Raw genomic sequence first — 13740 nt, 5'->3', positions numbered from 1 at the left:
TGAAATATGTGGTTTTAATTTCTTGTAACAACCACACCTTAGGGTTTTATTTAATTTTACCTTTTTTTATATTTTCCATGTTCTTGGTTACAGAAATAGTTTTCAGTAATAGCTTGAAAAAATAAACACTCCACCTACTGCCCAAGTAAACCTAGTAATTTCCCACTCCTTCTGCTGTCAAGAGCCCTGTCGGTTGTACTGTATGCTTAAAAGCCCTCACCATGCAGGGTCAGTTTTCTAAGCTAAGGTCATATTGGAGAGGAAGTCGTTAAAGAATATTAATGTTTATAATTGATAACACTTGAATTATAGAAAAATTGCTCGATGATCCCGGGTTGCTATTGGTATGGTGACTCTCGACAGCAAAGAGTGCAAGAATCTAAAAGAAGGAGATTATGAAACATCCAAATAACAGGGTCTACGTTTCCTGAAGATGTGTGAGATCAGTGATAGGGAAACTGTCAAATCTAAAATAATAATAATATTTGAGCAACTTGTGTTATTACACGTTATGTAATTGTCCAACAATTGTGTGCTCAGGTTTAATATTCGGCTGTTCTGTTTGGCATCACCTTTATGAGCTTTAGGAATCTGTATTATGGTTAGGTACGTGATTTGTAGTTTTTTAGTTATCACGATTCCACTTTTCTGTCTGTGAACCGCCCATGCATGTCTTGTCCAAGCCAGACACCCTTATTATGATTCAAGTCACCAAAGTTAGAAAAAATGGGACACATCTACCAATATACCCACTATGTTAATCTTCCTAAAAAATGTGTTATATCTAGTTCTGCCAAGGCTAAAAAGACTAACATGTGATGTAATCCTGGTATTCTGGACTGGCTCACACGTTTCGATTTATCTATTGGCATATTACATATTACACATGGTATACTGTCCCTACCCTAGTCCTCAAGGAACGCTAATAGACCAATTTAGGGATATCTGAAAAAGAGCACAGCAATGGCACTTTCTGTAAAATTACAGAAGACTAATGTGCTCAGAGAAGCAGAAAAATAAAAGGAAAGCATGAAATAAAAGGGAGAATATAGTAATGATTATGATAACAATCTTCCTTACTTAACAGTGGCCAACCCTGCAAACCTAAAAGTTCTATAAAAACTTTGCACTTTGTGAATTAGGAGGAGGATTGTTTTTAGAGATATCCATATTAATAGAAATAACATTTTATGTCAGATAAGAACCATTTGGCACATCTTGTATGCCCACAATGTGTCTAGGGATAATATACGTATGTTTCAATTAATATGAGTTTTCTTGAGTTGGAAAAAACGAAAATTTACATTTTCTTAAGGGTTGACCAGTAACGTTATGTGCATCTCTAAGTGATTATTACCCATCTCTACATAATGTTACAATCGATATTTTTTCATAATAAACTCATATGTTAGCAGAGAAAAAAAAACGAATATGACTTCAAGCACTTTATCGATCGTTGACAGTCTAAAAGAGTGGAAAAACCTCCACACGTATCTTAAGGACATGCTCAATATATGAAATGGTCTTTTTTTTAAAATGCAGCACAGGTATTAATTAATAGAGATATGGGAACACCTGGATTGCTTAGTATTGCTATATATATATATATATATATATATATATATGTCAATTTATCTACAGAAATGTGTAATATTACAGTGGGATCTCGCTATTCTGGTCCCAACCCCATAGTGGTTTTCTATAGACTGTATTTTGTAAACTTTATAGGTTCCATTATATGATATCACAGTTTTGACACAGTCTAGAATCTTGATAGATAACTACCAAAAATAAAGCCATTTCAAATAGTAATTTAATAATTCTAATACATTTAGTAATTCTACGGTTTGCCGTATGATCAAACTGAGTAGATGCCTTCTGAAAACTTTGTGCATAGTAAAGACCACTGGGTCGGGCAGGCACAGACTTTGCGCTTCTATAATCATAAAGCCAACAAGCAGCTCATTATTAGGATACAATTGTTAACATGGATACCTGGAAGTCTAAGGGCAAAGTCTTTTATTCAGAAACATTTGTCAATTTATCTCCGGGTCAACTGTAATCTTTCTCTCTATTTCTAAGTGTTGCATGACTGCCCGACTGTCTGCCAATTGATCATCTGTCAACGTGTCTATCGTAACGTAGCCTGCGTTTATCTTGCTGAAAATGTTTTATTGGCGAAATATGAATTTTTTATGCGCTCTCGACTATCCAGCTATCAAGCACCACAGGGAAGAGTTCTGCAAGTCTTAAACTGCTTTACCACAGGAGTGTTACAGTGCAAGGAAGGCTTTGAAGCCCAAGGTCTGCTTGGAGACCCTCGTTAGGTCCAAGGTATGCTTGACATGTGGCAATGTTTCTGTTTCTCTTGGGTTAAGGGGGAACATGGCATATAGGTGAGACTTTCTGGCTCATGCTAATCCTTAGCTGCGCTAATGTGTAAAGTAACAGACATATGCAAAGGAGGGAAGCCCGTGTTACGGTAAAGAATGTCTCTGGACAGAATTTATAACGTCCGGTGAATTTTTGTAAAGCAGGATTGTTTGTAGACGTGCGCAGACTGATTTTATTTTCCTGGATATGCTCGTCCCCTGCTGGTTTTATGGAATGGATGGACTTTAATCCACAGATGTAGTATTCTGCTTGTCCCAAACCACCACCGGATTGCAGTTGTGCGTCTTTTAGTGTCTCTTTGCTACTCATAGTACCGTATTTGTCACTGGCAGGATTTCTTGCACTTTGTGCTACTTTTAACAAATAAAACCCATTGTTTGTTTCCTACACCAGCCCAGCTGCAAATCGCTGTTCTGCTCAGACTAATATTAGCGGAACTGTCCCCGTGGGATTCTAAGTACAGGTACAATTAATGCTGGCACATTGAAAATAGCCCTAAGGGGAATGCGTGCTGGTAGTTTAAAGTGTTTATTAGTTGGCTACGATCCAGGAATTCTGGATACACACAGAGACGATACAGCTTACTTGTCTTGCTGGCCGTCTGCCCATGGAGAAATGGTGACATTTATTAGGGTAATTGTCATCAGGAACCTGGACAGATGAGAGACTGGTGCTCAGGTGCTGGATCATATCAGATTTGTCTTCCAAGCACTGCTTCCTTGTCAGAGTTTAACCATGAATTGTTTTTTTTTTTTAGAGGGACAGTGTTATTTCATAGCTGGAGATCAGCAAAATACAGACGCAAAGCCATACAGCAGATTGAGAAGCAAGCAAAAGTTCATAGAGTGTAATAACAAAAAATGATTTTAGGAAATTTAAGGTATGTTGTTAAATGTAAATATGGTTTATATGTTTTATATATACCGGTATATCTATATATATGTAATACTACTATTCAAATATATATATATATATAGTAGGGTGTTTTTGAAACAGGGGACAGATTATGTACACTAACACACGATGGTGCTTTAAAGCCTTTACAAGGAAACTATGTTTTATTTAGGGCTAAATCCCGTCCTTGTTTGCCTCAAGCTGATTTCCGTGTTGCATTATTATTGCAAACAGTGTGGCGAGTATAATGGTCCCATTTATCTGCTATAAGTATGTTTAGATGCCACAACAGAATTGTCCCTGTAGGCCTTTGTTACAACAGCATAATTGCTGTATAATGTCACACTGAATAGGCAGCTACGTGTTCATGCCAGACTGTTGTTCTAGCTGGGCCGATGTGTCTGCCCGGCATCCTATCCTGCCGTAGTCCATGCCGCTAGGCTGGAGATTATGTCACTACAGTTTTACTCACCGTATTCAATAACCAGCACGCTGTGGGCGCGCCGATGAAACACTGGATCTGGCTGATTTAAATATCTACTATAAAAGATCAACCCTGCCTAAATATGCCAGGTTGGCCCTGCATAATGCATAGTTAAATTGCGTAAAGATTCTGCTATGCATTATGTATGGCCAACTCTTTAGGGTTGACCTTTTATGAGCATGGATGAGAACACTCAGGATTCCGCCTCATTGAGCTTCATCCTGGCAACTCTCTGGATTTGCCCCTCACCAGGGTTGACCCTTCATAAGCATACCTGGAAACTGTGTTGCCGGGCTTCTGAGGCAGTGCTTTGGCCTCCAGATAAGAAGTGGATTTTAGCTTTTTCAATACTACCCAGTTTTACCCACTTATTGCTCCTTCCTGAACTTCCCCACCCAATAACAGCATGAATGCCTCTTTATTACCCTACCTGCCCTAGTTTGGTTCTGCCCTCTTCCAGCCCCCCAGGAATTTGCTAGGGATATTCACGAATATCTCATCACAATGACCCGCAGCTCATGCTTTAGTGAATAAACCGGTATCATTAGCTGTTGTCAAGTATACTATACAACATCACATGAAAACTGCCCTTGGTGGAATATTCTCAGCTGAACTTCAGAGATTTGACTTCACTGCGCCACTCAGCCGTGATCTAAAATGATACGTTCCACATCACAAATTATAGTTTGAACAGAAAATGTGTCTAACTTCTGGGAATGAAATAGCTGTGTAAGTATGGTTTGGAAGGGGTTATCTATGGCTTCAGGGATTTCCTGATACTGTTTATAAAACCGGACTTTCCAAATATTACTCTTTGCAAAACTGTGGGATTAAAACGATTGTAAAATGATTTAAGCAAAGCACGAAATAGCCAAGATTTTAATTAGTGTGTAATCCTGTGTGCACTGCTAAACTCTGAAGGATAAAGAGAGGGGGCACTTCTCAACATAATTCAGCAGATTAACTCTCTTATCCATGCGCATGATAATATTACTTTAACAAACACCCAGGGAGAGATGCCCAGGGTTTTACTGGGGGATAGGTGAACCTGGATTGACTCTGTTCAAATATGAATGGGATACTATGCCAGGAAGTGTTATGATGATGACACATAGTTACAGATGTTTTATTTTAGAAATAGAGGCATTGGGTAAATGTGAACATAATCATAAAAGATAAAACATTACACAGTTCTAAGATAACAAAGGCATAAGGTATGTAGTATTCTTCGTTTTAATGATATCAACATACCTTCCAAACGATTGGGACTGTTCCGTCTGGCTGCCCCACTGTCCCACTTTTTGCAGGCAATAGGGATCCTGGGCAGATTAGGGAAATCCTCTCATCTCCCCTGAGCAGCCCAGGTTGCTGATCACGATCCCACGTAGCCACCTCACAACGCTCCGAAGCTGAGTGTCGCGAGGTGACTCTTCGGGCAAGATGGGCAGTAATTCCTACCACCAGTGCTGCCCATCCAGCCTCTGCTCCCACCCTTCCACATATCTGGGCTACGCCTACCCACCCCAGCCACACACTCCAACAAAGGATTGGATTTAGTAGGTAGTAGGTAAATGTTTTAAGATAATAAACCTGTGAAAGGAATGATCTAATTGCCAAAGTTCTATACTGTATCAAATAGGAAAATTCAGTTTCCAACTGTGATTGCGAACCATTGTACTAATTCTTATTAGAAGGAAAATTAGACCTAAAAATTCAGTCCCAGGTCATACTCATTTTAAGCTGTTGTGTTGTCTAGTGTTGTTCACTAGTATCTATAGGTAACTTACAGCTTTCTCCGGGCAGAGGAACGGTATTTGGCCATGACCACTCCTTGCCCACATCCTCTCCTACCACCCCACTAAAGACTGTCTGGGGTTAACCCCCGACCCTATTCATGGCCAGCCCCTTGCACAACTTGCCTGCCCCACATATGGCTAACTCTACCGCTTCAAAAAGCCACTCATCCACAAGAGGGAATGCTCAGGGTAGCCTACCCTTAGAAGTTCCCAGTTATGAATATTGGGGAACATCAAGGTTGCCTTGATGACAAAATATGTTTACATTATGCAACCAAAAATGGAAATCCCCATCTTTTTGATCACTGCATATGTAAGACTCCAAACATTTAACTTGTTTCTTTATTTTCAGCAGCATCTGTGCACCAAGACCGAGCGGCTGTTGACTTAGTCAGCAACAATAATGAGTAAGGTTTCTTCTCTCCCTTTTCAATATGTGTCACATCCACTTTAATACCCTATGACAAGGGAAGCAGAGGTAAAAACACTTTGCTGGACGTTTATTATTTGCCACACAAGCCACTATGTCTTTATGTAAATCCTGTCGCTTCAGTTCTTGATTATAAGACCTAAAAGGTCGGCTATACCAGTATCAGTCAATGATAGAACACAACACAAGCTGTTTTCTTATATTTGAATCCAACGTGCAGTAACCCTGCAGGAAAATCGTTTACTGCAAGTGTAAGCAAATGCCAGGGCTTTGAAGCATGGCCCGCCACATCTTATGTATCATTTCAACTCTTTGGCAAGATATACATTAGATGCAGAATATCCCGCGGTGAAATAACAAAACATGTGCTATTGTTCTACATTTATTTTGTAATTCAAACTGCTGTATATTTGATTCGTTTAGCAAATGTATCCCTGAGCACTTGCCCAAATGATAAATACCACTGGATACCCACCAGATGATGATGTTGTAGTGACCTGAAATAAGATGAGTTCTCATAATTTACTTACAATACGCAGAGACTATTTCACTTGCAATCTGACTTTAAACTATAGGTTTCAGCGGTTGTTTCCGTGATATCCACACATTTGCCAGGTGGCACTTTGTGAATTGAGGCCCCTCTGCCATAATCTATTTACATTCATTAAACCGACTGAATACTTTTACTGAGACGCATCTTATATGTGGCTACATAGACAGCAGGAAATAATCAGTTGGCCCATCTAGGGTAGCTTTATGCACATCCCAAGCTTTCGTGAATTCCGTTACTCTGATTGCCTGAACTACTGGGATTCTGGTACAAGGTTTCTGCTACTCATTGTGTAAAGTATAATATTCTTCCACTCCATAAACTAAAGGGATGCTCCAGCCATGATATGCGATTTAACGCATATGATAGCTGCATGGTCAAAGTCAAGAAGTTTCTTCTGCAGAATCGTATGACCATGAAAAAAGAAGGCAGCTGTAGCTGGAGAGATGCAGCTACTATCCAGCGTAAGTGCTTTATTTATTTATTTATTTATTTATTTTTAACAATTCTTTTCTAGTGGTGCTGTCATGGACAATAAACTGTCCCTTTAAATTTACGCCACCTAGTTCTAGCACAAAAATGCATCCATCATCGAATGACCTGGACTTGTTGTAGGATACACGGGGCATATGCCCAATGGACTGCTGGCCTAGGCCTGTTCATTAAGACTAACCGAGCAGTGGGTCTGGACCATTGCAGCATCCTTCCAAACGCATGTACGGACATCTATATGAATTAGTGTACTGAGCCGGTTCACCATGTGCAAAGCATCCAAAACCGCAAGCAAGTGCAAAGCATCCAAAACCGCAAGCAAGTGCAAAGCTCACCTCTCTGGAGTGTACAAGAAATCTCCTCATATTACCTATTCATTATGGAGGGCAAACTCAGCCCTTTTTACAGGAATAGATCATTGGGTTGGTTCTTCATAACATATAGCCAAGTCAATGAGCTGGGACAGTTCTCTAATATATAGTGTTAAATGTGCAGCTACAGCATAGAAAGGGTTACCTCGCGACATTGCTTTTTTGTTTTACCATTATTCCCTCTCTTTGTGCTTCCTGCCAAATTCCAGGTGATAAGAGTCTAACGTTAAACCGCAATTAAAACATCAGACACAAGTGTACATGTCCTGGAGATTGCAGCTAATTGAAGAATAATGTTTTCTTTCACACTAATGAAAATTCAGATACTTCCCTAGTTTATCGATCCCCCAACACACAAAGGCTTCCCAGCACATCTCAAGCCACTCAATATCCTTTAACCAATTAAGAAGGACTGCTGCTAGTCCCGGTCCTGATTTATTTCAGAAAAATCCTGTTTTTAGATCATTTCTCAGAAACCCCTACAGCTGTTTGGTTTTGTGAAGAATGCTCTCGGAACAGTTTTAAATCTCTGAATTCTGGGATTCTGGGGATACATCAACAATACTAACAAAATGAATCATTCTATTATATATTTACGACTGTTTTCCTTTTGTCAAAGAAGCATTAGGAACTAAATATATTAAGTTCTGTTATTTATTGTAACTCTAAAAAAACGGGAGCTGCAAAAAATAATAGCCCAATGTGAATCATGCTGGTCCCTTTTCACTGGAATGTAATTAAATTTGGGGAAGTGTGTATTTTTGGATCATATCTTGCTGTTGTTTCATAGCAAGCAAGAAAAACAGGTCTCCAATAGCTGATTACAGGCTGGATTCATCGGGAGGCCTCTATTTGGCTGTGAAATTGTCATCTTATATAACACCGTACAATATCCATAAAGAACAGGAATATGTGTTGAAAGTAAATGCCTGCAACAGTCACCAGAAGTTGAAGGCAAACCTTATATAATTGTAAATTGTAAGGTACAAACTTGGACTTATTTTATTTTATCCCTGCAAATAAAAATTCTAAATTCGGTTCGACATCAAATTAAATACGCTTCTTTGTAGAACGCAAAATTAAAATGTAAAGTTTTAAATCAGACATCAATGAATTTATCGTGGCTGGAATCCACTACGGGGTGCTGTGAGTGATCCCGCTAAAGCCATCTACATATTAATGCACTTCTCCCATGGGAGATGCCGCTATAGTACGTATCATTCTACTGCCAATATCACAGAAAGTTCTAAAATGTCAATGTTTTGGTCAAGCAGACACACAATTTAAACCAGTTTCGTGACTTCATTATTGGAATATATAAGCCTGTCCAGTCTTCCCTGACAGTTACTTATTGTGCGACCTATATATTGTGTTCTTGCTTGAGATCCTGTCTTCCTCTTTTCCTTGGGTGCCTTCTCTAGTCTAGTGGTTTAGAAACCTTTATACCTGTTCAGACTATGGCATGGTGAACAATGTACCTTTGCTCAATCCCAGTCCTTTTGGGGTACAATGAGACCATCCCAGTAGGCGCATCCTCTAAGTAACTGTGGTCAGCTATTATTTGAGGATGTAAAATGATTTAATATCTCTAAAGTATGTGTTTCTGAGTTGACTTACAAAATAAAAATACAAGTTTCCAGCCTTTACTACAAGTTTGTATTCTTGGTTACTTTAACAGCTGCCTTAAACTTCCTGTTTCTCAAAATGCCTATAACACGATCACTTATGAAGAAAGGAAAGCAAATGCAATAAAATTTGTAGGGTTTACATGTTATTTACTGTTGAACATTTTCGTTCATTTGTGAGCCCCTTGATAGCCTATGATACTCTGTAAACAAACTGACACAGAACTTGGAGTGTAAGAAATACAGACTTTTGGGATCCCTTTCCACAGAAGCGGTGAGATAAACCCCCTGTGGGGTCTTCGGTTTGCAGATAATCTGCAGGAAAACTTCAAGGCCCCAGTTTAACTGGCAAAACTTCACACCCACTGGTTTAATTTATAGGGGATTTCACTGGCACAATATATCAAAACATGAAATTATGACGGGTTTCTGATCCTTTCCCAACCACCCAGAATTACTGCTTTCTGACACACAGACATACCGTCAACAACAACGCAAAACACACTGAAACATACAACATTATGCGTAACTTATCCGCACAAGGGCAGGAAGACAACAGCTGACCCAACTGTGCCTATAGATAATACTTTACCTCAGAAATATCCCCTTGTTTTTGAGCCATTTATAATACTTCAAGTGTTGAGCTCAGAGTCGCAACACACACAACGCAATAGTGTTGTCTGCTATTTAATGCACAAACTATATGGAGATTACACATATATATATATATTATGAAAATTGGATATTTGCAAATATCATGTAAAAGCTGTAACCGTGGAAGTTTTTGCAAGTGTAAAATTTTAGATATATTAAACATTTGTTCATAGGAAGTGCATGGGAAATTTGTATTTTTTTCTTTTTAAACCATCACTTATAAAACATCAAATGTTATTGCTAGAAAACAGAAGAGGTGGTTGTTCATTATTTTAGTGTTAAGACGTATCCCACTGATCACTGACCTCAATCACAGGCTGTGTTCAACGAGCACTCAAGAACATTCACTACACCTTAGCGTTTGATGATACATGTGGCTATTAGCCGTCAGTAAACACCCCTGGTAAGGCTAAGTGACCTCTGGTCAGGAGTCATGTATAACTCCATAAACCAAGGAATGGAAGCAGCGTATACTGGGTGACATGCAACGATCAACACAGCTAATGAACACCGGTAAGGGACATGTCAGGGACTAAAGGCGGTTGTTTATCATAGCATCATGGTTTTCAAGCATCAGGTTGACTCATTTAAGGGTTAATATATCCCAATCCAGAAGGACCCATTTTATCTTAAATTTGTCTTCTGAGAAAGTTTGTTTTATAAAAGTTTTATAAAAGTTTTATTTTATTATGTCGCCTATACATGGCTTGTTAACTCATTTGAAAACATGTATTGAGTGTGTCTGTATAGCTGATCATTTATTGAAAAAAATGTTTTATTTAGAAAGGCGGCATGCACCACTCCACTAACATCTCCTTTCTGGCCTGTGCTCATAGTTTATCAGATTGTATTTAGAAGTATATTATTATTATTATTATTATTATTATTATTATTATCATGTGTTTTTTATCCATAGCATACCTAACCATCAATTTCGTATTGTACTTTTTTACAATGAAGTTAAAGTTCATTCATCATAATTCTACATACATTTCTGACCTCAGCATACATGCTAAAACATTACACATGCCTTTGTAGCTTTTAAGAATTGTTATTTTTCTTACAAAATCGAGGACAACTTAACCCATCAAGAATTACCAAGTAATTGCCCCATAAGGCAGTAGACTTTTAATATGCCTCTTTAGTGGACAGGTGTGCTGAGAAAGAGTTACTGAATAGTTACTGGACAGAATCAGCTTGAATCAGACAGTTAAAAAAAATTATATATATTTATATATAGTGCAGTAATACATTTGTAAGACAAGTAGGGGGTTAAAAATGATCCGACGTCTAAAAGTCAGTTATCCGGTAAAAATCCTTTGCAGTGATCGGGTGCTGCCTGTAAAATCTCATGGTAAGTCCCGTCGAGCATTATTAGATGAAACGCTTCAGGTGTAAGTCAATTTTCTGAATATCAAATATCAATCTCCGGGTGTTTTTTAACTACCTATCAGTCAATGTTACCACTGAAGGACAAATCCATATTGTCCATCGGATTTCTCTCAGCCGACTCATGACCTACTGTCTGCTAGAGGGGACAAAAATCACATAAAGTTTCAGGCTGCATGATTGCTGTGTTTTTTTAAAAAAAAATATTAACAAATAATACATTTTTTTTAATTAGGCATATACTTTAAGCAAAAGAACTGCCATTGAAATGCCATTAAAATGCATCCATGTATTGAAAGTCTAAATTAAACTGGTTGTAACGTTTGTTTATTAGGTTTTATTCATTTGAAGAAATTTAAGAGACGTGCTTAAAGATAGCTGATGATCAGTTGGGTCCATGAACGTCTGATTATAATGCCATGGAGTCCTACCTTATTTACATTAACAAAATTTAAGTTGCCTGTTAGCAAACTACTTAGAATTTACAAACTCTGTGTTATTTCTCGAGGGCACAATTACTTTGGGGAAAAGGAAACCTTTTCCCGATTTCTCACCATGTTCTAAACCATCAAATTACCCTTACCCCAAAAAATGCAAAAAAAACCCCACAAAGTATTCAGTTTAGGGCAGAGGGGAAAACAGCAGCTGCTGTCAATAGTTGATAATATCTCTAACTTTTATGAGGGCAATTTAGATCCCACTCGAGTGATCTATTGCCATACATCACATCAAACAGCCATGCAGGTGTCATGAAACTTCAATCTAAAAATGAGTCTATTTAAGAAAATGCTGATTGCTTGCTAAAATCATACAGATCAGCAAGCTTTTTAACTTCCAAAGCGCAAATCCGCAAAGTGATTGCGTTCAGATCCAAGTAAATGTGTAACGGAGATAGCACTTAATCACAGCCCAGAATCCACTGATTCCACGTCAAAACCAATATTGTCTAATCAGATCAAGGAATTACACATTCAAATTAGAGGTATTACTATATAGTCTCATATTTATATCATTTTTATAGGGTCATACAATTAAAGTATAACAGTTTCAATCAATAAATATGCAAGATTCATCAATCAAAGGAAAATATAATGATCAGCAATGTATAGATAGTGTAGTAATATACTGTATATATATATCTATATATATATTTATATATATATATTTATATATATATATATATATATATATATATATATATATAATCTGTATTCATGTTGAAAGTGTTCCCATGCATACTTGTTTTATCCCTTTGTGTTAGTACAGGGTGATTGTTTCAGCTTTCTCCTGAGAGTTACATTTCTTTAAACTTTATTAACATTTCTTTAGGCTTCATATAGATTCCTATATGATTTTTTTAGTGTCTGGAATGTACAATCGTATCCATTCTATTATTCTGTGCACCCCACTGAATCACTTCAAAGTGGTTTTCTATTGCTTTCAATGTAGCTTTTTTTTTTGCTGTCACATTCTAGAATCAGCAACTGAATATGTAAGTTATGACAAGGAATTTAATTGCCAGCCATGCATTTTCCACCGCCATTAACACCTATTAAGTTTTAGACGGGTCACTGAATTGAGCCCATTAATTGTACAGTTGGCTGCCTGGTAGTAACATTGAATGTGATGAGAAAATGGTACTACAGTTAAAGGAAAGTCCCATTCAGATAATAATAATAATAATAATAAAAATAATATTTTTGGGTTATTTTCCATGCTCAAACACCGGACAGAGCTGACAATGCTAATAAATCGTTTCCTCCGTAGACTTTTATTAGGCGTCTGTATTCTCCATGGAGAATGCCATTCCCCTAATACCCCTCTGATACCAGCATTGTTATTCTTACTACTGCCCAGTAACACTCACCCGTCAGTTTTCTTAGACCTAGTTCCCTCAAGCCGTAGGTGCCACCTTTGCGATAGTTCAGGAAAATGGCTAGTGCGTAGCGGTCCTCATATAGTTTTGTACCTCGGATGATTCGCAGGTTCTCCAGTGGAAGGTAATCGAACTGGTTGAGGGCCACAAGAACATAGCCAGTCACCTCCCGGATAGACTAAAAGGTAGAAGAAAGCAGGTAAATTTCATTCTTTAAGCAGCATTTAAAGCTTATGTTAAAACCATAGAACAATATCCTTGCTGTAAATTTGATATTAATTTTAAACATTTCTCTTCGAATAACCCTTAAGTACAAATGATAAAGAATTGCTGATAAATTACTTGGCTGTGCCCATTTCTTAACCCTTAGTAACATCAAACTTTTGTAAAGATTGGGAACACTCTTGATTTCATATCCTTGTCAATTTTCACAAAAACGCCTCTAAACATCTAGAAAAGCTAAAGTTAAATTGAAAGACACAGCAAAGAAAAAACATCTCATATATCTGCCATATCCATGCTACCCGTCCGCATATCCTTCTGGAGATATATGTCAATGTAGTGTATATATTTCATGTGTCAATAACAGCATTATCTACACTTTGGATATCATGCTTTCTAATGGGATAAGGACAATTTTCACTTTATTTCTGTCATTGAAAAAGAAAGGCATCTCCCCCCTGTGTCACCTCTACTGAGGGGAGGTATATAATCATCATTTTCCTCCTGTTATAAATGATACAGAAGACAGAAAATTAATGTGTCACCAGGACAACTATCAAACA

The 13740-nt window shown here is 37.8% G+C and overlaps 1 protein-coding gene across 2 annotated transcripts in view; it reads right to left on the bottom strand.

Moving 5' to 3' along the window:
- The window catches only part of ERBB4 (erb-b2 receptor tyrosine kinase 4), a 350674-nt gene that overhangs the window by 116219 nt on the left and 220715 nt on the right, over positions 1 to 13740 (bottom strand). For both annotated transcript variants that reach the window (XM_053471691.1, XM_053471692.1), the window contains exon 3: positions 12947 to 13133. In XM_053471691.1, coding sequence (XP_053327666.1) covers positions 12947 to 13133 — 187 coding nt within the window. The remainder of the gene's footprint in view (positions 1 to 12946; positions 13134 to 13740) is intronic.

This window comes from Spea bombifrons, chromosome 7, assembly GCF_027358695.1.
Source record: "Spea bombifrons isolate aSpeBom1 chromosome 7, aSpeBom1.2.pri, whole genome shotgun sequence".
NCBI classification, from domain to species: Eukaryota; Metazoa; Chordata; class Amphibia; order Anura; family Pelobatidae; genus Spea; species Spea bombifrons.
Note: the sequence above shows the minus strand (reverse complement) of the source record. Positions and strands in the feature narration are given on the sequence as shown.